The 27579-nt window shown below is 43.9% G+C and overlaps 1 protein-coding gene across 9 annotated transcripts in view; it reads right to left on the bottom strand.

Moving 5' to 3' along the window:
- Positions 1-316: 316 nt before the first annotated feature.
- BCL11A (BCL11 transcription factor A) overlaps positions 317-27579 on the bottom strand; it is a 96967-nt gene continuing 69704 nt past the window's right edge. Inside the window, exons 3-6 of one of the 9 annotated variants that reach the window (XM_063078491.1) lie at positions 15426-15527; positions 10028-10170; positions 8428-9490; positions 317-446 (exon numbers count right to left, since the gene is read on the bottom strand). In XM_063078491.1, the coding sequence (XP_062934561.1) occupies positions 355-446; positions 8428-9490; positions 10028-10170; positions 15426-15527 (1400 nt within the window). In that variant the 3' untranslated portion in view covers positions 317-354. Of the gene's footprint in view, positions 447-8149; positions 10171-15425; positions 15528-27579 lie in introns of those variants that run through there. The other 8 variants (XM_063078492.1, XM_063078489.1, XM_063078486.1 and 5 more) reach the window with 8 other exon arrangements.

Raw genomic sequence — 27579 nt, forward strand, 5'->3', positions numbered from 1 at the left:
AACAAGGGGGTGGGGACTCATGCGCATTTCCACAATACAGGTAATTAGGTTGGCTGGTTTCAAAAGGGCTGGGACATCACTCAGGACAGCAGTGGTCCACGGGCCCTCTATATAGGACTGCTTCACTGTTCCAATGTGGGTGTGTTTTTTTGTTTTTACTTTTTATTAAAAAATATAAATAAAATGGCACTGCAGGGCCGGGCTGGAAGGACTCTGCAGGACTCTGTCTTCGCACAACGGCTTCTTGGAGGCTACTGTCAGAAAACATCACAAACTAGCAGGATGACAGACCACGCTGACGTCGGCTGGGCCTGGGCGGCACGTCCACCCCGCCCCGGGGGGCTTCACATTTTCTCAGAACTTAAGGGCTCTCGAGCTTCCATCCGAAAACTGCCACACATCTTGAGCTCTCTGGGTACTACGCCGAATGGGGGTGTGTGAAGAACCTAGAAAGAGGTTGGAGACAGAGGAGGGGGGAAAAAAAAGTACAGGTGTGACTTGGCCCAGCGACTTTCTGTTCTCTAACTAGCTTTTTCAAATATAACTTAAATCAACCACAGGTTGAGCCACTAACATCTTAAGCATGATTTTAAACTCAGTCTCCCCTTCCCAAATATCTCTGAGCTCTGAGCGGCTTTCCCAAGCCTCCCTCCCTTTTGTCTCCCAAAGTTTCCAGACCCCCGACCCCGCCCAATCATACGACAGTCCTAAGAAACTGGGGACACACCTGGAAGGAAACACTGTCCCTTACACTGAGAAAACTTAGTAGGAAACAGTCCTTTGGTTGAGGAGAGTGGGAGAGGTAGGAGGGAAGGGGGCCATTTTCTTAAAATAATAATAAAATTATAAAGAAACAAAAAAATCAAAATTGATGTAAAAGCAGCACAACGAAAACATGAAATGTCATCAAGTTCAACGTCAAAGCAGCCAACGATTCACAAGAGGCGAACAAATCTCTGAGGAGAAAACCAGAACCCAAAATAGTTGCTCTCAAATTGCACCAAAAACTGCCTGTAGTTTCTTTCACACATGCAGTTTTCTTTTCTTTTCTTTGTCTTTTTTTGCAAGGGGGAAGGCAATGGTGAAGGGAAGAAGGGAGTGGTTATTTTCCTCCGGGGTTCCTCCCTTGCTGTGGACATTGACTTGAAGCAGCAGAACAGGCAGTCCGGATGTGCCGAGGAAGAGGCTACCACTGTGGCATTCCAGGCCTCGTTGCCATGGCGACCCGAAGCAGGGGCCTGGGGCCTCCTGTCCCCTGACTTGGCGCCGCAGGAGGCCCGGGGTCTGGAGCTCAGCTGTTCTCACGCACCCGCCCCCCGAGCAGTGGAGACCTGGGCTGAGGGCCCTGCTGTGTCCAGGTGGGCTCTGGGGGATCCCATTCCCGGTCCCAGCGCTAAGTCACTGTCATCGAGGCCCCTTTAGCTGACACCCCAATCAAACCCCTTTGTGCGACATGCTACCAATATTTAAAGCCCTGACAAAGTATAGCCTGGGCATGTACCACATTCACTGTTATTTACAAGCACAGCCCCCTATGGGTTTGGGGGCTCCTGCTTTAGAGGATACTTTGGGGAAATTGCTTAAATTGCCTTTTCTGCTGTCTCTGTGAAAGACCTGATACATGTGTTCCCTTTAAATAGTTTTTGCCACTTTACAGAAAGGAAAAACAGTATTTGGATCAACCACTGAGTTGTGTTTAGCCAAGTTTAGGTACTTAAGCACAATGACCCGTGTGAACTGTATTGGTCTCCTTTCCCTTTTGGAAGGGAGGAATTAATCATATCCCATGACCATAAATGACACTGGGAAACAGAGAGAGAGAGAGAAACAGGCCCATCCCCCTAAAGGCTGGCTCACCAGCCAGCCATGTGCCATAGTGAAGGAAACAGTGGGCTAATGGGATAACGAGATGCCAGCAAGCCAAAGAGCATACCCAACAACCCATGCCTACAATTTGTAGCTATAGCAGCCCCAGAATAAATGCACATAATCCCAATTCCGTCTACGTGTTCTGATGTCCATTTTGCTACAAATGGGCTCATTTATTCTCAATTAGGAAAGCTGCAGTGCCCTAGGAGACACTTAGGAAAATTTGCTAAGTGGCTCATGCCTTTTAAAAGTTAGCAGTCTTTTTTTAAAAAAACATTTTTCCAAGCAGGTTGAGAGAACACTGCCAAGCCCATCCCCATACCGGCAAAATTCCCACAATTTTTTTTTTTATTAAATGGGAAACGGTCTGAAAGAAAGAGAATGGGGTATTCTTGTACACACCAGGCCCAGGGACAACAGAGTAACAGAATCATAATGAAGACCACACAATTACAGCACAGTCATAAGAAATCATGTTTGTGAGTGTATGGAGGAGGAAAGAGGTTTAAAAAAAGAAAACACTGTATTTCTTCCCTCACTCTCTGTGAGTAAAGTGTTAGAAGCAGGACAACATGAGGGACTGAGGCTTCTCAACTCCTTTTCAGGACAACCACAAATAATCCCAGTACCTTTCAGCCAACTTTAAGCATTTGTGAATAAACCCCCTGATTTCCTTATTTCTCCAGCTGAAATTATATCTAATCCACTCCACCCACCCCCCATCTCTTCCTTTCAAATTCTCACTCGAAGCATTATGAATATATACAATATGGACTTATTGCATATACAAAAAACGGTATTTAAATAAGCAATTCTATCCACAGACCCCCCCTGGGAAAAACTCAACTACTTCATTCACACTTCCTGCCGTGGCTGGTACAAATGAAGAACTGTGTTCACCTCACTTCTTAGCAACCTTTAAAACGTGTTGGTTTCAGTCCGTTTGTAGGTCCTGAACAGAGAGAGGATAGCAGATGGTCTCAGGAAAGAGGGTGTATATGCACTGGAAAAGTTTTTGAGTCAAAATCGATGAGAACTAGTATTTTCTGTATTCCTATTTATTACGTTGTTCTCAAAATAAAGATAAAAAGGAACATTTTAAGTGTCAGGAGTTTAGGTATGTAGAGACCATTCCGTCAGCATGTCAAGAGTGTTACAAAAACTTACTCAAGAATTTTGAGAAATATTAATGCTCTTAGTATTTCCTCGTTTAAAAAAATATACCAAGAATTTATCTTATTGTTGAAAATGGTTTTAGGTTATTTTATATTAAGATTTTAAATCTTAGGGTTGTGGATATAAAAGTGCCATTTTTTAAGTTATATTCTGTGGCTAGGTTTTCATGGTCCTATTGTTACTCAGCTTCAGAAATAATATTTTATCAAAAGGCTTCAATAAGTCAGGAGACTAAGTAACCTGAAGGACCTGTCCTTAATAAATTTATTTAACTTTGGGGCCATGTGAATCAAACATAATCTGTGATTTATCACCAGATGTTTGCACCCCTTCCCATTCCCCACTTGATTTAAGAAATTTGAAAATGCAAGTATACAGTATCCACCATTAATTCTGTCTGTCAGGATGCAAAACCTAATTACACTAAGAGCATCATATACTGAGAAATTTAAATGAATACTGTATATAAAATCTACACAGCTGCACTCATAGCTCCTAATAAAAGAGTAATAGGGACACACAGAGGTTTTATGGTCATTTAATATGATAGAGCAGAAGTCACCACATCTAAAACTGGCATGGCACTGTCTTGAACAGCAGTTTCGATTCAGTTTTGGAGTAATCTAATCTAAAACACGTACATCTCTTCTCAGTTCTCTGCCAAATAGCAAGTTCTCCTAGGTACCCTGCATCACAGTTCCTGTGCAATGTTCTCCAAAATCCTCTTAGTGGGGTACTCTCTGCTCCACACCCAAACTGACTTTTTAAACCAATACGTGCTTTCTCTATACTTTGGAAAGATAAAACTATTCTTGCCTCAGATAAAAGGCATTACATAAAAAGGCCACTTCACAGGCACTTGGGCCTAAGAACTGAGCAACAAAAAATGCTACCACAAGAAGACAACAGAACAGCTTTTGTTTTGGTTGTTACAAAAATAAGAACAATGTCGTACTCATTCATCTACACTGGGAACAGGGAGACAGTATCACAGAGGTATGTGTTTTAATAAAGCAAATAGATGCTGCAATGTGCAGTATTTGTAAAACTGATAACATAGATTTCCAAGGAAAGATTTTTAAAATAGACCTAACTTATTTTTCAAAGACGTTTCATAAATCTGTTGGTTTGTCAAAAGATAACTGAAGGGTATTCCCGCCCTCATTTGCTGTCAGCCAGGAAGACCCTATAAAAACACCTAATACGATCTGTAGCTTCAGGACTCCTGGGATCACAGGGCAAACCACCATGCATCTCAGGAAATCAGTGGCTGATTCCAGAGAGTTGGCTATGTCTGGCTAAACCCCTGGCTGCTGCTTTCTTTTCTCTCCCTCCCCCCACACACCTTTATTTTTTTAACCTGATTCCTCTGTTTCTGGATTTTTAGATTTAAGGAGTGAGTTTATTGTTGTTATGAGGAAAGACTCTTATGTGGAAACTAAAGAACTTATTTTTTTAAAAAAGCCTTTTTTTACATTATGTTCTAAGATAGGGCAAGGATGGGAGAATAGAAAAGAACTTTCAGACAAGAACGGCAAAAAATCCAAAGGAAATAAAAGTTTAAGATGCTATTACCAGCAACTTTTTCACCTATATCTGAATGGATTTCTGCCAAGAGATGGAGCAAAAGTTTTTAACGTCAGACTGCAAACACCTTTCGTTTCTTGAAAAGTACTCTAGAACTGTAAAGCCTAAAAACTATTTCCATGATTAGAGATGTCTATTTTAATATAGTAAGTACTTTATGTTCCTTTAGGGTATAATACACGCATCAAAATGCCCATAGAAATAATCCTGAAAAAGACTGACTGGCCTTCTCTTAAAACCTGTTATTTTCTTGAAAGTAATTTACAGAGTGTGTCAAATGAGGACACAAGAAGCTTACATTGTGTACTTTAATTTTTTTTATTTTTTTCAATAAAGGGACAAAATGGGTGTATGAACAGGTTAATGCAGACAACTGCCAAAAAAACACAGACAGTGGTTTTTCCAATAGAACTTAACAAAGACCAGAAACAAATACAATAAAAAGCCAGGTTGTAATGACCTTTGGTCATCCAAATAAAAAAAAATAAAAACAAAGAAAAATAAAAGATCAAATTAAGTGCCTCTGTTTTGAACAGGGCACATAAGCAATAATAAATAGTGACTCCCATAGTAAAAGATAAAATTTCAAGTTACGACAAACAGCTTTCATTACAGGAATAGAAAAGGCCAATAACAAAATATTCTGCATTGCCATTTACAAAAAAGTATTGACTAAAGCGGGCTTTCTCTTTAATATGCTTTGCATATGAAATTCTTTCCAATCTAAATATAAAGCACCATTTAGTTTTTGGCAATGAAAAAAACTGCAAAACATTGGTTTTTTTTTTTCTTTTTTTCTTTTTTTCCTTTCTTTCTTTTACTGCATATGAAGGTAAGATGCTGGAATGTAGGGTGATAGAAGGAAAGGGACAAAAAGCACACTACATAACAAACCAACGTTATTAGCTTGCAGTACTGCATACAGTATGGCAGCAGGAAAAAGGAACAAAAAAGGATATGTACAACCCCTATGACAGCCATCCGTGTGACATTCTAGCAGGCTCCCCCAAACTGCCATTATATGGCTTCTCATCTGTACAATGTCACACTTTTGTTTCTCTTTTTTTTTTTTTTTTTTGAAGCATACAAATAATTTGCACTATATTATCCTGCCAAATTAAAAAAATATACTGTGGCAGCCTGTCTTTTTTTTTTTTTCCACTACCAAAAAAGGTACATTGATACCTTTTAAGAGAACAAGCAACAGTTAAAAATACAAGCTTCAATATAAATACTATAGTGCCTAACACTAGATGAACATTTAATTCAAATACCATTCTAGAAATACAGAAAAAAGACCATAAATGTGTTTTAGCATAGGAATCAACATGAGTGTGCATTTTCCTATATTTAAGTACTATATAATCTTAAACCTTTCCCCAATGTATGTTTTTTTACAACCTGAAGAGCGGTGTGTATCCAAGGCATAGAATTTCCACTACCATTTTTAAATGGATAACAAGTCTTGTAACACCACCAAGACAATGGAACCCTAAAATGCAGTTCCCCCTAAACATAATGAAGTGTTTTTTAAAAAAATTTTTTCTTAACATTTATATTTTAAAAAGTTTTGTACAAAAAAATCCTTGCACTGTAGAAGCGAAAGCAATCATTCATTTCTATGTTAAGTGTATTCTGTTTCCATTCACAGCGCTTGCAATGTTGCGTCCAAGTAAGCTCAATAGTCAAGTAAATGGCTGGCAAAGTTTTTTTTAGTTTTTTTTTTTTAAATATGCTCATCAATGAGATTGTGTTCAATTTTTTTTTCAGCATTCTTGCAACTTTTCCCTTAAGTATAGACCTGTAAACTGGGAAAATTGTACAGTGCACTTAATTGTCCTATCTGAGCAGGTTTATTTTATACTCAACCTCTGTATCTCTGATTAGAGAAAAGATACAGATATCACAGGCAGAGTCAAGTGCTATTTGAACACCAACTGGGGCAGATGCTAGCTTAATAAAAAAGAAAAAATTAAAAAAATAAAATAAAGACAATGAATCCTCTTCCATGTTAACACAAATAGCACACAGTGTATGGAAAAGAAATGAAGTACAACTTTTAGGGAGCACAGACATACTGCTACTCTTAAAACTCTTTCTCTTCTTTTTTTAAGAATGTCACATTTAAATGCAAGTCTTAAGAAATTCATAGTTAATCATCATTGTATCAATATTAGCTTATATGCCTGTTCTAGTTAAAAATGGCAAATAGTACCACATTGTGCTAATAAATCACATACTTTTTCCCCTCTGTTCCCCTCTGTCAAACTTACTGTCAGCCTCTTCTTTTTAATGTGGTATACAAGGTCTTAAAGATTATTATTTGATTGTCCATTTGACAACCAAGTGGATCTGGATCTATTTCTTTTGGTGCCAGAATTTTTTAAAAGGCATTATTTAAAACAACTATCGTCATCAAATGAACTCCTTACTAATGTATTTAATTGTGTTCTAGGGCTTTTGCACATTACACATTCAATTTAATTATTTAAAAAAGATAAAACCTTGGGCACCATAGCCCATTTCTTTTAAGCTCTCACCAGGAGCAAAGTAGCTTTTATACTGGTATAATCAGTTTTGTTAACAAAATTAAACTAAAGGGAAAATGATGATTAACTAGGACATACTGGGTCATATTTTTAGGTAGCCACCGTTGTGAGAAATACAATATAGAATTAAATGCTAGGTCCTAAGGTTTATTATCTCACCCAATGCTGAATTAAGCTACAAGTTTATAACAAGTAGAAAGAACCATCCATGTGGTTTTTATAGATCCAAGGCACTCATATTTTAAAACCAAATGAGAGAATAAACTTGTTGTTTTTCTGTTAATTTGTCAATTCAAGGCCTTTTTTCCCTCTCCAATTGATACATTTAACCCTTTAGAGACAGACAATTAGCTCATAGAGTTTTTTTTTTTTTTTTCAGTGCTATCTATTCTGTCTATAGAGGGTTAAAACAAAGACTGTTTTTCCTCCTTATGTTATAAAATAAAACTGTACATGATATGTATTACAGAATGTATGCAGCATGGTCTTTTTCTCTCTCTCTCTCTTTTTCTCTCAGAACGGAACTGGAAACAGCAACATTTTTGCTCAGCAACCAATTAGGGACAATTTAAAATAGCCATAACATACCATACATGCTAAGTTTAAAAAAAAAAAAAAAACATACACAACATGTAAATTATTGCACAAGAGAAAGGCTCAAAGTTTGCGTAAAATGCAATAGTATTGCCCCATACAGATCATGCATTCAAACGGTGAGAACATAAAGGAAAAAAAAAAAAGAAAGAAAAAGAAAAAAGAAAAAGAAAAAAAAACCAGGTGTGCTGGTGACAAGCACTCTCATGTTCTTAGCTTCCGATACTTCTGTTTGTTTGTCTGTTTGTTTAAATCACATGGGCCTAGAAAAAAAATCCTACAGGGAGTGGGGCTGGAGGGCCATGGGGAAGGAAGGGGTGGTGGTGAAAAAAGGGAGTGTCAGGTGGGAGCGAGGGAAGGGTATTAATATACCTCTATTCAGTTTTTATATCATTATTCAACACTCGATCACTGTGCCATTTTTTCATGTGTTTCTCCAGGGTACTGTACACGCTAAAAGGCATCTTACAAATTTCACATTTGTAAACGTCCTTCCCCACCTGGCCATGCGTTTTCATGTGCCTGGTGAGCTTGCTACTCTGGGCACAGGCATAGTTGCACAGCTCGCATTTATAAGGCCTTTCGCCCGTGTGGCTTCTCCTGTGGACAGTGAGATTGCTACAGTTCTTGAAGACCTTCCCACAGTACTCACAAGTGTCGCTGCGTCTGCCCTCTTTTGAGCTGGGCCTGCCCGGGCCCGGACCACTAATATGGGGCGTGCTCCCTCCACTTCCCGTGCCGCTGCGCCCCGAGATCCCTCCGTCCAGCTCCCCGGGCGGCGTGGAGAAGCGCAAGCTCCCGTTCTCCGAGGAGTGCTCCGATGAGGAGGCAAAAGGCGATTGTCTGGAGTCTCCGAAGCTAAGGAAGGGATCTTTGAGCTGCCTGGAGGCTGCATAGCCAGCGAGCCACTGTGAGTACACGTTCTCCGTGTTGGGCATCGCGGCCGGGGGCAGGTCGAACTCCTTCTCGAGCTTGATGCGCTTGGAGAAGGGGCTCAGCGAGCTGGGGCTGCCCAGCAGCAGCTTTTTGGACAGGCCCCCCGAGGCTGACTCGCCCGGGGAGCAGCCGCGGCCGTTAACAGTGCCATCGTCTATGCGGTCCGACTCGCCGGCCACCGAGTCTTCGTCGCAAGTGTCCCTGTGGCCCTCAGCCTCGGCCAGGTGGCCGCGCTTATGCTTCTCGCCCAGGACCTGGTGGAAGGCCTCGCTGAAGTGCTGCATGGAGCTGAGCACCATGCCCTGCATGACGTCGGGCAGGGCGCGGCCCTCGTCGCCCACGCCCACCACCGCGCCCCGCGAGCTGTTCTCGTGGTGGCGCGCCGCCTCCAGGCTCAGCCCGAAGCCGTAGTCCACCCTTTCGCTCTCCGTCAGCTCCTCCTCCTCCTCTTCCTCCTCTTCTTCCTCTTCCTCGTCGTCCTCCTCTTCCTCCTCGTCCCCGTTCTCCGGGATCAGGTTGGGGTCGTTCTCGCTCTTGAACTTGGCCACCACGGACTTGAGCGCGCTGCTGGCGCTGCCCACCAGGTCGCTGGTGCCGGGTTCCGGGGAGCTGGCGGTGGAGAGACCGTCGTCGGACTTGACCGTCATGGGGGACGACTTGTGCATGTGCGTCTTCATGTGGCGCTTCAGCTTGCTGGCCTGCGTGCACGCGTGGTCGCACAGGTTGCACTTGTAGGGCTTCTCGCCCGTGTGGCTGCGCCGGTGCACCACCAGGTTGCTCTGAAATTTGAACGTCTTGCCGCAGAACTCGCATGACTTGGACTTGACCGGGGGCTGGGAGGGAGGAGGGGCGGATTGCAGAGGAGGGAGGGGGGGCGTCGCCAGGAAGGGCGGCTTGCTACCTGGCTGGAATGGTTGCAGTAACCTTTGCATAGGGCTGGGCCGGCCTGGGGACAGCGGTGGGCTAGACGTGTTCCCTGCCAGCTCTCTAAGTCTCCTAGAGAAATCCATGGCGGGAGGCTCCATAGCCATTGGATTCAACCGCAGCACCCTGTCAAAGGCACTCGGGTGATGGGTGGCCAGGGCCATCTCTTCCGCCCCCAGGCGCTCTATGCGGTGGGGGTCCAAGTGATGTCTCGGTGGTGGACTAAACAGGGGGGGAGTGGGTGGAAAGCGCCCTTCTGCCAGGCCGGAAGCCTCTCTCGATACTGATCCTGGTATTCTTAGCAGGTTAAAGGGGTTATTGTCTGCAATATGAATCCCATGGAGAGGTGGCTGGGAAGGACATTCTGCACCTAGTCCTGAAGGGATACCAACCCGCGGGGTCAGGGGACTTCCGTGTTCGCTTTCTAAGTAGATTCTTAATCCATGAGTGTTCTGTGCGTGTTGCAAGAGAAACCATGCACTGGTGAATGGCTGTTTGCAAGTTGTACATGTGTAGCTGCTGGGCTCATCTTTACCTGCAAAATAATACAACACCAACATCAATGTTTAATCACCGAGTCGGGCATCAGCAATTGCTTATTTATGTTCCACCTCCTGCCTTCCCTTCCCTCACCCCTCAACCCCAAGGCCTAAGCCCTCACTGACTACCCCTGTGCCTAGATGGTGCCTTGCAGGCCTGGTGGTTGGTGCCCAAACAATATCTGTCCAATCAGCTTCCTGCCATTAATCTTAGTTCTGAGAATTTTATATCCAGTCTCCAAAACAGAAAAAAATCCTGACCTGGTCAAGCTTGAGTACGAGAATTCCTACCTTCTAGAGACCTCATCTTCTGAACTTTCCAATCTCATTGGCTGTGGTTTGGGGAAATCCATTCCCTCTCTGTGTGCCTCCATTTCCTCATCTGTTTAAATGAGGGATTTGGGCAAGGTAATCTAAGGGAAACTTTTTATTTTCTAAATCCTATGATTCTGCTCCCCCTTGGGTGCCTGGTGAACATTCTAAATAGGCAGTCATTTCATAGAGATATCAAAAACAAGAGAAAGTCAGCTCCCTGTAATTCTCTATGGCTCTAAAAATGCTTTTAATCTTAGCCTGAAACACACTAATTGTTGAAATTGTTCAAATGAGAAGGTACTCATAAGATACTTCCAGGGACTAGAGACTAGCAACATTCTCATATCCCACCTTGTGGGAAGGTCAGTGAGTCCCAATTTTGGTTCTGCGACACCTCATGGGGACACCCATTTTCATCTCAAGGGATGTTGAGAAAATCTCAAAAGAAATTTACTTCAGATTTACCTGACAGGCCGTATCAAATCTTTAGGGGTTGTCCCCCAGTCAAACAAATGCAAGTCTAGAGAAGTTGGGAGGAGTGGCTGGTGTCAACGTGAGCAGACACGGCATCCTAGTTTAACCAACAGTTACAGCAGCCAGCACCAAGACAGGCAGCAGGCTGAGAAATGCTACACTATCCTCCTCCTCATTATTTTGAGAGGCTAACAACGTGCACCAAATTATACACCATCCTGCGCCCTCGGCTGAGACTCAGCTCCAGTTGAGAAAGAAACAGAAAGACACAGTTCAGGCAGTCAACTCTTTGGCCAGTAGCCAAGCCGTCTGGAGAGGGCCCTGCTTAAGTCACATTATTGCTCTCTCGCTGAAAAGAACCCAAGAGTAGTAAATGCCACTTTGGCAAAGAGGGGCCAGCTTGACTTCACTAAATCATTGATTTTTGGAGATAGCTAAATTTTAAATAAATAAATATACATATGTGTGGTGTATAAAGGAAATAACTAACCAACAGTTTACCAGTCAACTGTAGCATTAAAAAGGGCACAAGTGATGGTGGACAAAGGACAAGGATGAGAAAAATAGGTAACTTCCCAGGGATGCCAAAAAAGACAGGGCTTAAAATATAACAGAAATAACAAGCTTTTAAGAGGGGCTATAGAAGAGTTCCTTTGGCCCACAGCTAGTATTTGTCAGTAACTTTTTAAAAAGGGACAAAACTCACCATGGAGCTAAAAGTGGAAACGAGGAATTAATCAATTATATGATTCCTCCATTTAGCAAGTCAGAAAGAAAAGCTGGCAGGGTCTTCTCAGGAGCTCCAAACACTCATACTCCAAAACAGGCCAGCCTCGCTCAAGCACTTGTCTAAATAATGGACTCCTGCCCTGACCTTGTAATTTACTTTACAATGCATTTATAATCTCACTCAATATATCCCACTCCTGGGTAAATCTCTTTTACAAGATTAGATGGTAAGATACCAAAATTAGGTTTCAACATTTGTCTAATGTGCCCGGGGGGGGGTGGGGGGGGGGCAGAAAGACTTTGAAAGAAAACGTTGACATTAGTATCACATTATCTGCCTATTTTTGTTTGCTTCCTGTCTTAAGAGGGAAATAAAAAGCTTCATTTAGAGTATTTTCATAAATTTTTTGTTGTTGTTGAACAATGACTTGGGTCCCAAATAGGCAGGAAGAAAACCACCTGTTTCCAACTACTGTGACCCTCTGTGGCTTTCTCCCTTGCCTCTCTAGGATTCTAGGTTATTTTCATACATTTAGCCTAACAATCTGAATTGGGTAAGTAAAAAGGAGATTTGTCAACTGAAGCAAGTCCTTAACACTTTCATCACTCCCAAATGCCTTAAAGTCATATTTCTATTGAAACCAGGACTGGACCCATAATTAGTGCTGCTGGTTTCACACGCGCCACGAATGCGGCCATCGGTAAATGCCGAAATCTGAGCCATTCAGCACTACACCAAGGATCTCATTTGTATCCTTTCAAAAAAAAAAAAGTCCATTTTATTTTGCTGCCCTGAGCTTCCTAAATTTTTTTTCAGAGCCAGCTATGTGATAGTGCTACAGTATGTTAACACTGTGATGTTATACTCCCCTCTCTCATGTATCAGGTCAGAGAAAATGGCATTTTATCTTATAATGAGCACACAACATACAGTTTTCACTATCGCATTTTAGTATTCCCATCAACTAGATATTCTAGATCATGAGGGCAGCTAGTGTAATCATAATGTCAATGAGAAGGGCTGTTACAATTGCGACTAAAGATTACATGGAAAGGGCTGCTTTGAAACTGGTAATTATTACCAGTCCACTAATAGCAAATGATGCATTACAATTTCACCATATAATCTGTATTTCACTCAGCTTGTGCTGGTGCACCGTATTATATTACAGTGCTCACAGATTCTAAATTCCTAAACTGCAGTCATCAATAAATGTGTTACTTGCCATAATTTGTGAAATTACTTTGTTCATAACATCTTTGATGGCTTAGAAAGACCAGAATTGATTTTCTGCATGGCAAAATTAGGGCTACATTGATTTATTGACTTGTAAAATATAATAATATTCTTCATTTACTCTGATGAAAATCAACTTCTCAATTTGAGAGCCTCATTGGGCATTCACAGGGATTGTTTTGATTTAGAGCAATAAACTGAGACCTGGCCTGCAAGCATAGGAACTCCAAGCATCAAAAGGGTTAAAAAGAGCTAGTAGCCCCCCTACTGGCTTTTATTTTATTTCATTTTATTTTATGGGAAGGAATGACCCCCATTTCGAGTGTATCACCAATGCTAAAAAGTCATGTGAGCTAAGCCTCAAGATTTAGAAGAACAAGGAGGTCTGAGGCTGGACCCCTGCTCTGTCATTTACTAGCTTGTGACTCAGGGATGGCACTTCATTTCTCTGAACCTTAGGATTCCTATCTGTAAAATGAGCATAAACATAATACCTTTAAAGAATTGCAAGTGTAAGGCTCAAATGACAGAAGTATATAAAAGCCCTCTGTAAACTATCAGGTCCAACATAAATGTGAGTTTTCATTACTACCAGGCGTGATTAATTACTGAGGTTAATGACTAACCACATTACACGCCCAGAATGGCTTCCAGAGGAAGGTCCGAATCCAGGCCTTACCCCAGGCCGAAAGGAGGCTCTGGTTAGAGAGACAGGAGAGGGCGATTTTAAGTCACAAGCAGAGAAGGTTACAAGGTAAGTGCTAAGTGAGCTGAAAGCCAAGGGCAGCTGGTTAATGCTGTGGGGGGGCGTGGGTGTCAGCTTTGTTCTAGAGCTCTCTGGAACCCCACAACCCATTTCCACATACCTTGTTCTGGTCACTCCTAAACTGGTCCTGCTGGCACAGGTACCAGCAAACTATGTACCCTCCCTTTTTGGGAAGGGGGGAGAGGACAGGGGCTCCACATCAGGCTCCAACTTTCCCACCCATCAAACCAAACTCCCTGCCCTCGGGAAGACAAGCCGAAGAGAGAGAACTAAACTGTTTCCCAGGCCAGCTGCCCTTCGCCTCTCAACTCCACCCTCCTCTCAACTGCCCTGCTCCCTTCTCTCCCTTCCCTCCAAGAGTGGCTCTGTTCCCACAGCCAAGAGCAGGCCCCAGGCACCCCCAGCAACACAAGGAGAGTTCTCCCCACCCAGCCAGCATGTAGGAACTCGAAAGCCTGGGTCCAACCCCCTAAACCCTTTGTAATGGGTGACCTAACCCAGGCTTGGGCCCAGCTTGGTTGGGGAGGAGGGAGGGCAGATGAGGTGCTTTTAATTTAACCCCTACACCACCCAGCCCTCAGGACCCAAGGGCTTGTGAAACTCACACAATAACTCTTTGTTACCTAGGATTACCTAGGAGTTAACAAAAATAAACAGCTGGCTCTGAATTCAGTCTCAGGGTGCAGGCCCTGCTCTTCAGACAGATTCACAAGGTGGGAGAAAGTCTAGTTTCCCTCCCCTCTAAAAAACAGTCCCAGTAGCAGCTTTAACTCCTGCATCTTGCTCTTTGTTATTCTCCTTTCCATTACCCTTTCCCTTTCTTTTTTTCTTTCCACAACAGGTTATTTTTCATTTACTTTCAAAATAAAAAGTAGTCGTCACACCCCTTTTTTCCTTAAACCTGCTTTTTTTGTGTTTGGAGTGGAATCAACCCCTCCCCCCAACATTTTAGCCATGCATGATTCATACCATGTGTTCCTACACAGAGAAGCAAACTGTATTACTTTCTAAAACAACATCTTTCAAAAAACATTTTTATAAATGTACAAATCTAAATTTCATATAAAGTCCCCGCTATAAAAGTGAGCTTGAACAAGTCAATGGGGGGAGGGGGGTAATGGAATCCTTACATTTTAACCATAATGTTGCATATTTTTCTCTAAAAATAGAAAAATAAATAGAAATTATGTGTATGTGTATACACATATATGCATATAGAGGCACATATATAATTTACCACCTATATATAAAAATATATCATGTTTAAATACACACGTAAATGCATAAATAACATGCATTAGAGTAACTCTAGAGTAACTCTAAACTGCCTCCTTTTGGTTCTGGCCTCTGTTAAAGATGTATGCCATGGAATAAATTCAATGTCCTAAATGAGGCCGTGGGAGTGAATGTCCAACAATAAAATGGGCTCTGAACACACAGGCGTATCCAGTCACCTGCCATGGAGCCAGACAAGTCCTGGGGAGAAGACCCGCAGGGATGAGCTGCTGTCAGCTCCATGCCTTCTGTGAGGAAGGAAAGAACGGGGGAGAAAAAGTCACCTCGGGGCTCACTGGAGTGAGGGAGTGGGAAGCAAATGAGTAATGGAATAATACATATGCCAATCTATTTTGGAAGTAACTCCCTTCAGTACTTAAAAGGTAAAGGTAATTTCCAGAAACTCTCATCTCTACACACACAGACATTTGTAGAAGAAATAATGCTCAACTTACAAATACCCTGCGGGGCATATTCTGCACTCATCCCAGGCGTGGGGATTAGGGCTCCGTGTGCAGAACGTGGGGAGGAGAGGCCCCTCCAGTGCAGAAGTTTATCTGTGAAAGAAACCCAAAATCAAGCACTAAAGCTATAAACAATGTGCATCGTAAACCACAGGATATCACATTTCAATTCCATTAAAATAGATTAACATCATTACAACAGCCTTGCAGATAGTTAACAGGCCCAAAGCCTGAAACAAAGAACAGTGGTGAGTTACTTCCCACAGTTTTTGTTTTGTTTTTAATTTTGGTCTTTCTTTTTTGACAAAAAGGAAGAGGTTTGCTTTAGGTACAGGGTGGGGAGTTTCTCTGATTAATTTGTTTATTTATTTGATTATGGTCTTATGGTAAAGATGTGTAAACAGCAAGGGGAAAATTGGTAATACTATGGGTAGGCTGAAAAAAATGAGGGATTTATCTGCAAGGCTGGTTTACATGCATACATTAACTTTACTTTATAGACAAGCCCAAGCAAAAAACAATATGCTAATAGGAAATGAGTGGATTTGTGAACCATTTTTCACTCTGCCTTCCCCATCCCATTGCCCGCACCTTTCTCATGGTACACTTATGATTGGAAACCTTAGGAAACCTTAGGCATTTCAGGACTTGGTTGGGCCACACTCTAGAATTCTATCAATGGGGCACCCTATATAGACATGGCTTCTCAATGTTCAAAGCAGTGGAGAATACAGATTAAACTTCTGGGATTAAAATAACTTTGGCCGAGTCCCCACCTGGAGGGTAAGAAATCCTGACAAGGAAAGAACCGGCATTCTAATAATAGCAGCACCCAGACACTGTGGCCACCTTCACCATTCTACACACTTTGTTACAAGCTAGTGAGGAAAAGTGACTTCTCACACTAGTAAAGATAAGCTAGCAGTCAACCATGCATTTCAAGCACTGAGATGATCGTGAGAAAGGAAATATTTGGTTTGTGCAACCTTGGGGTTTTATGGTTTCTGCGGTAAGCTCCTAGCTTTTCCATGTCCACCTTTAGCTACCTAGCCATGGAGAGGTCAACTTTGAGAGAGAGTGGAGGATAGACGGAGCAGCAGAAGCTCCATGTGTTCTAGAGGTTGGGGAAGGCGGGAGAGAACAAAAACAGACTTTGACGGTGAGTAAGCAGAGTATGTTTTTCCATTAGCTTAATATTGAGAGCACTCAAAAGTGTTGTCATTCTCTAGGACAGCAGGTCTCAAGTGTAAAATGCGTCCTGTTCTCCTCATGTAGACCACATTGCCAAGTACAGCCAGGGCAGTTGGGACAAGGTTTCCTTTCACAAGGAGCCTGGTGGGTAACAAAGGTGTGTTTCTGGAGAAAGCTCTTATGCAGACGGCGTAAATCCGTTGTTGCCAGGCCTGTGAAGGGAGGCCGCTGCGGGGGCACAACCTAGCCTGAGACTATCTACAGAGGCATTTTCTCCTCTCTGACCCAAAACAAAATGAAAACCACAAAATGAACCCACAAAAGTGGAAAGACCGGACTTAAAAAACAAGCCTGTCTATATCTGCCTATGTGAAATGGATTGAGAGTGTGGGGTAAAATTAACTACGGATTTAGTCATGGTATTTTTCAATGAGGAATCTGAGAATCCATTTTTGCGCTTGTTCTTGCTTCAGCCATTTCATAAGTGGTTTGTTGCCAAAACTGAAATCCTTTTCTTAGGAAAACCATGCAACCAAGGTATCTCTGTGACCCCAGCATAAAAGCAACAAGGTACTTGGACCCTTCATGGGGAAAGTCTAATGTCAAATTCCCTTCCACTTACTCTTGGAAGAGACCCTGAAGTGCTTCAACAGGTCTCCAGCAAAAAATGGGAGAACCGTTCACCTAATCCAGGCTTAGCCATTCACATGATTCTCTGGTTGACAAACTTGTCTACAAACCCGTTAGCCTGAAACAAGCAGAGCTGCAGAGCAGCAGCCTGGACCAGTTCTCTGTAGTGCCAGCCCACGTGGCAAAGTGAACGCTCATCAACCTGTATCTGAGTACCTGGCATCATGGTTTGTTTTTGTTTCTGTTTTTTGAGCTGTAAAAGATCTTGAATGATCATAGTCTATGCCTTTATTTTACAGATGGGGAAACCATGGCCTTCAGAAATTCAGTGACTTGCCCATGGCTATGTGGATGGTCAATCCAAAGTGAAGAGAAGAATCAGTTTCTGGACTCCCAGTCCAGTGGTCTTTCATGGGGCATCTACATCCTCCCCTCTGGTGTTCCTGCCTTGGTCTTCACTGCCCAAAAACTGACAATAAAGAGGGCTATCTTTCTGCTGACCCACTAGGCAGCACTTAGCAACCTCTGGGGGAGATCCCAGTCCCGGACTGTCGAGTGGGGCTTTCAGAAGGTCCGAATGGGCTGACTTGCTTTCGTAATCGTTAAACACGCCCGCTCTGCTGCCTGAGCCTCCTGGCCTTGCCCCACAATTTCACCTCTGCCTCTGCATCCCCTGCAGAATTAGCCAGCCCAGGAGAAACCAGCCATTTCCACCAGCCTAACAGGCTATTTACTTTTTTAAAAAGCGCCCTGTCTTTGTGAGAGAGGCTCAGACTCCCATTTATCTTCCTCCAGGAAGAGGGTCAAAGCAGAACCAGTAGGGGACCCCGGCTGATTCGGCTGCTCCTTTCACTAAACGCATCCATAATATTCTCCTTGGTAAATAGAATCGACATTCCCACATGAACTGGAAATGCTAAATTGTTAATAGCCTCCCTAGGGTTTAACTTCTTGCTATGATGCCTTCAATTATTTCATCACTGCTTAGGCAAAGTAAGGTATCACAATTAATGCTTCTAAGCATCAAACTCCATAAGCAGCTCTGCCTTCCCAGGCTGAGAGGGGAAAAAAGGAGCTGCCCCTGGTGGAGGACCTCTTCTCTTCCCACCCTCACGTTCGTTCTCCCCAGGGTGAGGTGGGCTCAGGTTGCAGTCTGAGAAGCGGGTGGTCTAGTTACACTCTCGCTCTTGGTGCTTCTCTGTGGGTGCTCTTAGGGAGGAGTTCTTAAAGAGCAGACCCCAGGCCCAGCATCAGCATCACCCGGGAGCTTGTTGGAAATGCAAGTTCTTGGGCCTCACCCCAGACTTACTGAATCAGAAACTGGGAGGTGGGAGGACAATGCAGTGATCTGTGTCGAATAAGCCCTCCAGGTGATTCCGAGGCACAATCAAGTTTAATAAGCACTCTCTTCGGGTATGGGGAGGGATGGAAGCCAGAAGTTTTGATCCTCCCTGGGCAGACACCAATGGGTCATGAGGCTGTGGTCCCTTCTGTCCAGGACCCACCTCCTTTAGGACTGGAACAGTCAAAAACACACTAAACTTGGGGAATCCCTGAGGGTCCCTCCATGTGGAATTGGAGGTTCCACCCTCCGTCCATCCATCACTGACGAGGACAGGCCCAAACTCTCCATCAAGTAGGAAACTCTCTTAGCATAAGACAACACCAAACTAGCTTATGCCAGGCAGATGCTGTCCTCACTCCTTCCATAAAAGTGGAAATGTTTGAGAATGCAGCTGTAGCACGCTGCACAGACAGGCGAGAACTGGACCCTCAGAGACAACACATTGCCTCTTCTGAATCAATCTCTTTTCAAATGCCACATGCTCCTCCGGTGGAAGGTGCTTTAACCCATTCCATTTCATAAAGGTCTCTCTAGACCCAGCATTTCCACTTGGGGCCTCAGAAATGCCTTATGCATTATTAAGTTGCAAAGTTTCCTTATGGTTGAATAAAAAATAATGAATCTTATTTTTCAGGTCTCATTAAAAATCTGCAACAAATTTGGAATGGTTTTGATTTAATGTTCAAATTGACATTGGTCAATTTACATTTCTATATACATTGGGTACCAACTCGGCACAGAGCTCTATAAGCCCAGTGGGATGTCTGTGGAATTTAAGGCCATTAAATCAGGTTTTTGGTTTTCTCAAGAACATCTCAAACATTCCTTGACTATTAACATGCTATTTGTTTCTGAAACTAATCACTGGGCATGTAATACAGCCACATTACTGTCTACTAATCAACAGGTAATACTGCTGGTCTCCAAATGTGCCGAAACAGCTAGGCACAAAGCATCATTTCCAACACATTTAATGACTGCTTCAGGAATCCAACTTCTATCAGGTATCAAAACCCTAGGCCTCTCTACAGAAGTACATAGATGTGTGCTTGTTGGGAAAATAGAATAGTTTGGTCCGGGCCCTCGCCTGGGTCCAGTTGGGTGTGGTTCAGCATCTTTTGTAAGCAAATTGTGGGGGGGGGGGGGAGTTAGTGCACATGTGCGCCAGTGTATCTTTCTAGTTTTGTTTCTATCCTTGTGTTTTTCAGAGAGAGGCAGGGGGAGTTTTAGTGAAGCAGGCAGGCGGGCGTCTGCTTGGGCATCTGCCCAGTGCGGCCATGATTTTCCAAAACTACGGCTTCCAAGGACCTTTTGGCTGGTTACCTAGCTCATAGACCTGCGTGAAGGGGTCTGGGGACCCAGCCTGGCATGGGAAGGGTTTGTGGCCCAGTTTGTGAACAGACTTGAGGGGTCTGTGGGCTCCAGACCCAGCCTTAGCTCGACAATCGGCCTAGTTGGTGCAGGATTACCAGCAGGTAAAAGATCACCACAACTGGCATAGTCGTGGTCGAGTAGCTTTACAATTGGCACCTCGAACAGGATTAAGAGCACTACAGTGCTGTTCACTAAAATGTACGTGTGTGTATGTGTTCAAAAAATTCATAGAAGGATTCATATTATCTTTTAATTCCATTTTTCTACAAACTTTTTGAAATACCCTCATCTATTTTTCTTAAACATATGTTTTTATTAGATCATTTCCCTGTTTTTTTCAGTGAAATAGGGCACACAAGCAGTAGAGCTGTTCCCAAGTGGAACAGGCTATCTTGTGAAGCTGTGACCTCCCTTTCAACTTAGGACTTCAAGAAGAAAACGGATGACAACCCACCATGATGGGGAGAGGTCTCCATATTGGTGACAGGCCAAAGTAAAGAATGTTTACAAACCCTTCCAGCTCCTCGATTCTCAAGTCCCGTCATGCCCCCCGCCCCCAAGTAGCCACCTTCTAGACTACACTTAAAATGCACCCTGAACATTTGTAAATTCCCAGAAGGAAGCAATTCTAGTTCTGAATCCAATTACTGGATTCAAGCCACACAGATAACAACAGTGCAGCTTAGTCAGGGCTGTAGGCTTCTGTACCTAACTGGAAAGCAAATCAACTGAAATGTCCTTCCTAGTCAGCCAATTCTAGCTCTTGACCCTGCGTTTACCATAGACACCAGCTCTTCTCTCTTAGATTCTGTGACTTATCAGAGCATTATAGAGCAAACATTAGCTATGCCCGTGTCTTGAGTTCTGTCATTCTGAACTGAAAATGTGCTGGCTTTATCATTGCTAGCAGACTTCTTAATTAACCTTCTGATATTGTCAAAATCGCATTCCCTTTTGTTCTAGAAATGAGCATTTACATGAGTATTTTTTTTCTTCACTGCTTTTTTACCAGCTAAGGTTTTACCAAATCATGATGCTCTTTAAAAAAGCGTATTCTGCAAAAATGAAAGCAAACAAGAATTTTAAGGCACCACACTACAGAATTTCTTTGCTGAGACTTGCTCCTGGTCCTTATATTCTTTGATACTTCACCAGTGACTTTAATTACATCAATCATTCATCTAAAAACTTTTCTTTTTTTGACCAATTCTATCCTCTCAGAGCCTTGATTATCCAAACAACAGGTTACTAATTTCACCTTTTAAGAGTTCTCATCCCAGGCCTTCTCTCAATAAGGGAGGAGGGAGAGATGACATCTTTTATGCCCCTTTATCTATAAAAATGCAAAAAATGCAAGCCACCAATCTGTCAGGCCTAAACAAAATTTTCTGCAATCTGTGTCTTTAACATAGGCAAAGCATATAATTCAAAAAAAAAAAAAAAAAAAAAGCCTGCTTTTCTGAAGAATAACTAAGCCAAAGACATTGTGTTCCATCTTTGTGTTGAAATGCAGATTTCCCACTAAAAGGCAAATCTTTCATTTGAAAAGGTTGAATAGGATGGTACTTAAAAAAAGAATTCCAGCTGGTTAAATTTAGGGTGTTGAAAAAAGTTCACTCCAATAATATTCTTTGGCTCTCGGCCCAAAGTATTTTCACTTGATCGGGAATTAGATAAATTTTAATTACACTTTAAGCTTTTGCCGTAGAATGGTGGAACTTATCTAGGAGACTGGAAGGGCAGCTGCATCCAAAGATAAATTGTCTTAGGACAATTTTTTTGTTTGTTTAACCATGTACCTCACTGTACAAAACGTGTGTTTCCACGATAAATTCCATTCATTCATTCTTTCATGCATTCATTCAACAAATATTTACCAAGTGCCTACAGTGCCCAGAGCAATGGGCTAGCCTCTGTGGGCAGTACAAAGAAAATTCAGACACAGACTTCCCCACAGAAGCCTTCAGCTAGTAGAGACAGTAGGGCCTGGACAGAAATTGCTCTACTCCAATATAGAAAGTGTGTCATGAGAGAGGTATGGAGAAACTGCTATGGAATTCAAAGGGAGAAACACTACTTCCATTTGGCAGGTAGGAGAGAGGTTTTAGGGAAGAGATAACTAACTTATGAGCTGGACCTGGAGAACCAAGAGAAAGAACTTTCTAGACAAAAAGAAAAAACACGTATGGATGCTCAGAGACAAACAAAGCCCAAGGTGTGTACAGAGCAAATGGAATGCAATGGGTAGTTCTATCCAAATCAAAATATATTGTACCCCAATTCATCTGGTGGTCAACAGAGGATATGGTCATCTTTAAAAACTCTGAAGACTTCTGTAGAGTCTTCAGCTTCCATAAGTTAGTATTTTCAAATATCACGTTTTCTTAAACTAAGAGGCACGGCCACGTGGACTATTGTGCAACTCTACAAAAGTTCATCTGTCCTACTTTGTGCCTCCTTGCACTCCCGCCGCTGCTAGATTTTTTTTTCTCCTGATGTATGGTGGGTGGTCTGCTAAGGCGAAATTCACTGTTTTATTTCTCCGAATCAGACAAACAAGTGTTGATAGCCAGGTTCTTCTCTGCAATACTGCCTCCCTGGCTTAAATAATCTATTTCAGATGTATCATTGCCAGTTTAAGATGGGCTTGTACTTGCTGACACATTTTCAACAAATGACTGGGCAAGTAATGTTGAGATTTTCCTATACTGCTTTGTCTCTTCAATCATAAACTTGATCTTCCCTCCACATTTCCCCTCTCTCTTCTCTTCAAAACCATGGGGAGGGCAGAGGTAACCTTACTCCTACTTTGAGTCCTTATTTGAGGACCTTGTTTGTATGTGGTGGGGTGTGTGTGTATAGCCTTGCCTCTACCTGAGGTATTTTTCAGTTATTTGGGGGAATTGGGGAACTTTTTTTCTTTCCACAGTTGGCCGGTTTGGGGATGTAGACCCTTGACCTTGACCTTGGTGTCGTAACACTACGCTGTACCAACCAAGCTAACCGGCCAGCCTCTGGAACTATTTTTAAAGATGCCCTTGCCCAGTGCATTCCCTCGTGAGTCCCACCACAGCCACTCCCCAGATTCTTTTCTTCCTTTAGGAATCAGGGTGTCCTTCCTCTGGAGCGATTGCTGGAGCAAAGGCAGGAATCTAGGTGCTTCAGTCCCAATTCACCAGCTATTTGAGACTTTGAATAAATCCTTTCCCCTTTCGGGCCCTAAATTTTCTCATTTTTAAAAAGATAACACTGGATTAGTTAGGTGACCTCTCTCCTGCTTCTCATGCCAGTATAAGCCTCCTTGGGATCATCCAAAAGACCATGCTAGAAGCTGGCTAGGATAGGCCTATGACCTTGCCAGGGATCAGGAGGGACCTACAGGGCAGTGTGAACTGGGCCCAGCCCCCAGGCTAATTTTAGACTGGGAAAGTGATGGTGGATTTCAACCTCCTGGAGCATAGTCTTGCAAAGTTCACCTGTCTGAGCTTCAAGGTATGAGCTTCAAACCTAGGTGAGTCCAGAGCCAATAAGACTGAAGGTCAGAGAACCAGGAAGAAACTTCCCACAAACCCAGGCTAAATGTCAAGGGAAAAGGTCTCTGCAGCCCGTGCCAGAAGGCCAGTAGCAAAGCTCAGCCTCATGCCAGAGCCTGGCACCCATGCTCACAAGGGCACACACAGGACTCTAAGAAAAGGGAGTCGTCTCTCAAGCCACCTCAAACCAGAATGGCAAGACCTCAGCACCCTGTGGTCCCTGCCCCCAATCTTTGTGGAGGGTTCCTGGAAAGCCTGGTGTAAAATGGATTTCTGTAAACTGAATCACATTTGCTAACCAACATAATTTTAGATGTTTCTTCACCCTTCCAGGCTCATCGAAAATTGGCAGGGCTTCTAACATTTTACCTTTTAAGTGTGCCTTCTTCCCCCATACCCATCCCACCTCCACCATCTTCTCTGTCAAGCAGTTAATGATCTGTAAACAAACACTTAAAATTCAGTGGGGGAGCTCACCATTTAAAGGATCCCCGTGGTGAAACCTTTTGAAAAGTTAACAATCTTTCTGTAATGTGAAAAATTACCCTCTAATTTATCAGTTTCCATTGATGAGATTTTTGTGTGTATTGGGCCTTCTAGAAATGGGGCTCAGCCGTGTTCAATGCCTTTGTGGTTAGAAGGGGTGGAGAATAACAGAAGCTACCTTGAACCCATTTCTTTCACCCAGATTGTCCAGCCTCACACCAATGCACTTGCAGACACCACTCATGGCTCCCTACCCCACCCGAGAAATGAAGAAAAGCATGCAAAATCATAGTCTCAGATGCCCGGAAAGCTGTCAAAACCACACTTGAATTTCTCCCAAGTTCGATGCCTGAGGAGCGTGGAATAAGCATTTTCATCTGAGGGGAGGAAGAAGCACTTGGGCTGTGAAGACAGTTCTGGTGAGAATGACCAATTGCTGATAACACCTGCCAGGGCAGAGAAGGGCTGTCTATCAAAGCCAGCAGACCACGCAACTCCCAAATTACTCTGAGAATTACACCCCGAGCTTTTTTATCTGTGTCCACTCACAGCAAATGTAATGTATGCCTCCATATCACCATTTTGATGGGTCTTGAGAAAAAAACAGAAAAAGCAAAGGCAACCAAACACGGTGCTTATAGGAGGACCCTTCATGTTCTGTCCTCAGGCACTGTGGAGGCAGCGGTGCTGGGGTGACGGGGTGACGGGGAAGGGGAGAGGCTTGGTCAGGAGGTGTGAGCAGGCCCGGGCAGCACGACAGCCCAGCTGGCTGAGGGGGTTCGGGCTCATCTCCCATGACTGATCTGTGCAACCCTTCCATGGAGAAGGAGCCGGAAGGATGAGCAGCCCCCAGGAAGGCTCTGTCAGGCCTCTCTCACTCCCCACAAAGCCAGAGGATCCTGCCTCCAAGCCTAGCACTTCTCAAGGAAGGCCTTTGTGGAAGGCTTTGTATTCTTCCCCAAGTACTTTCCTCATATTCTGACCAAAGTCATCCGGTGGAATGAAGGAAGGTGCTATGTCACCTCCCAGTGAGGAAATGGAAGATCTCAGGAGTGTCAGTCAGGCTGTAAGAAGCGAAGATGGGGCTGGACCTCAGAATCCTGCCCACTTTCTCGGGGTCCCCCACTCTTCACCGCTCACCTCAGGTGCCCCCAAGGTGGGTCACTGCACAGTGTGTTGTCTGGACACTCATCTTACGACCAGTCACTTGCCTTTCTGGGACTATAAAGTGGTGCGTACTTCAGGGAAGTGAAGGCACACTCTACGTGCCTAATACTCTGTGACGATCTTGGTTAAGAGATTCTTAGAAACAGAAATAGCCATTCTCTGGAATGAAAACCTATTATGTGCTATGGTTGACACAGAACTGCTTGGAAATTATGAGAACTAATTTAAGGCTTCAAAGCTTTACAAAAAAAAAAAAAATGGTCTAGCAGGTCAGGCTCTGACATTTCTTCAGGAACAAAACTAGGTTGCCCTCTCGCCTGAGGTGAAGCTGAATGACGAGGGTTCTAGTGCTGTGAGGCCTGACCTCGTCCCATGACAGCAAGTCCTTCTTTTGGAAACAGGCCTCTGCCCAGGGCAGGCAGCAACTGCTTCGTCTCCTCAGTCCCTCAGCACCTTCCCACCTCGCAGGCACAGAGCAGCCCAGCTCCTGCCTCAGTCCTGATCCCTCTGGCAGTCCCAGAAAACAAAAGACAGGCCTGTTTGCTTGGCCTTATAGTTATTTCCCTGGCTTTTTACCCGCTGTCTAATCTTTCATTTATACTGCGGACCAATCTGGGAAGAGTTCTCTGAACCAAAACGAGATGCCCACAGGTGGAATCTGCAATCATTCGAGAGACCACAATTCCAGCCACAGGGTGGGGTGCTGCTGGCTGTTCTTGGGTTTACTAATCCTCCTGATTCAACAGGAATAACATCCAGTGTTCCCAGACACCTCCAAGCTCCTCAAATCAAGAACACACCATCGTCAGCTCCTTTCTACTCGGCCGACAGGTCCCACTGGAAACTCAGCTGTGGAGACCTTGCCTCCGCAGGCAGAGGGGCCACACTTCCCTTCTCCACAGGCATCAAGGGGAGCTAAAGGGACCCCATATTACAGATGAGACCCCAGGATCATTGTTTATTTTCAGTCTCTCTAAGACTGCCTGGGAAAGGTGGCCTCAGAGGTCCACATGCAGTCCCAACCATGAGGCTGACCCGAGGCCACCCAGTGGATCTCTCTCAGCTCTGCAAGGAAGTGGAAGACAACTCTCCATTAACAAGCCCCTCAGGCTGAAATCCTTTTGCTTGCAGAGCCTCAACCCTCAACTGCTGGGTTGAAAGCCCCCTCTGTCACTGGCCCACAGATCTCCGCCACCATCGCACTCAAACAATGTCAGGCGGTGGGGTGTGTGGACAGCAGGCTGACGCGGTTTCAAAGTGGCCGCCCAGGCAAGAACCGTCCTGTACTCCTGCCCTGGCTCTAACGCAATAAAACGTCTTTTATCAATGTAATTCAAGGCAAAGAGTCAAGGGTCTGTCACCATTTTAAAGAGGCTTATTACACGGCCACAAAAATTTGCCTCAGGCTCAAACCTGGCATGTAAGGTATCAGCGTGGGACAGGTTCTTTTGATTTGATTTTATTTTCTTACAAAATCTGAAAATGAAACGCTTCTGTCCCTCCCTTCCACCAACCGTTTTTTGATTTATGGGGAGGAGGAAAGAAATCTGAAGTTGACAGGTTGGGACAACTCCACTCAGCTTTCCCACTCAAAAGCTGCTTTTGTTAAATCATACTTTGCATTTATGGCCTGCGGCTCTTGGCTGACTCTGGCGGCTGCTCCAGTATGGAGATGGCTGTGGACTTCCCCGGGAGGAGGCCCCACTGAGATTCCTGCCCCCTCTGCAAAGAGCGAGAGCGGGGACACTGAAGGTCGGGGGCTGGGGACATGAAGGCCCCTGGTTAGACAGTGCAAGGGGCTGCAAGTCTATGCCTCTCTTTTGACCCAGGCTCTCCACTGCATTTCTCCTGGATCCAGGGCTCCATGTCGTCAGCATGCATCTAGTACTGGCACACGGACTAAAATTCAAGCCCTCTGAGAACCAAGACTATATTGTCTGCCTCTGATTGCCCTGCACCATGCTAGGCCAAGAAGAGAGCTCCTCAATGAAAATTCAGAAATCAAGCGCTGTGCTGTGGACTTTTCCTCCTGTTGGAGAGCTATTCTAAATGGCCTGGCTGGAAGAACCCAGGCCCGGAGCCAGTAGTGACCAGGAGAAACCTTCCCTTCCCCAAGTCCTTGAGGTCTACCTGGTAAATAATTCACTAACCAAGGAGCCTCTGGGTCAGCCTTGACCCAGGAGATGATTACAGCCCCTTCAAGAGGCTGCTGGCCCATCGGTTCACTGTGCTAGTTTGGCAATCTGTAATTGTATATTTACTCAATGGTTGTTATGGACAATCAGGTTAATAATTCACTTTCCAAATGTTGTGTAATTACACAGTTAGAAGAGCTACAACGGATGTCAAATTTCCTGAAGTCTTCTGATGAATTGGCCCCAATTACTAGCCTGGGTCCCTTTCTTCTCCCCCTCTCAAT

This window comes from Cynocephalus volans, chromosome 14, assembly GCF_027409185.1.
Source record: "Cynocephalus volans isolate mCynVol1 chromosome 14, mCynVol1.pri, whole genome shotgun sequence".
NCBI lineage: Eukaryota > Metazoa > Chordata > Mammalia > Dermoptera > Cynocephalidae > Cynocephalus > Cynocephalus volans.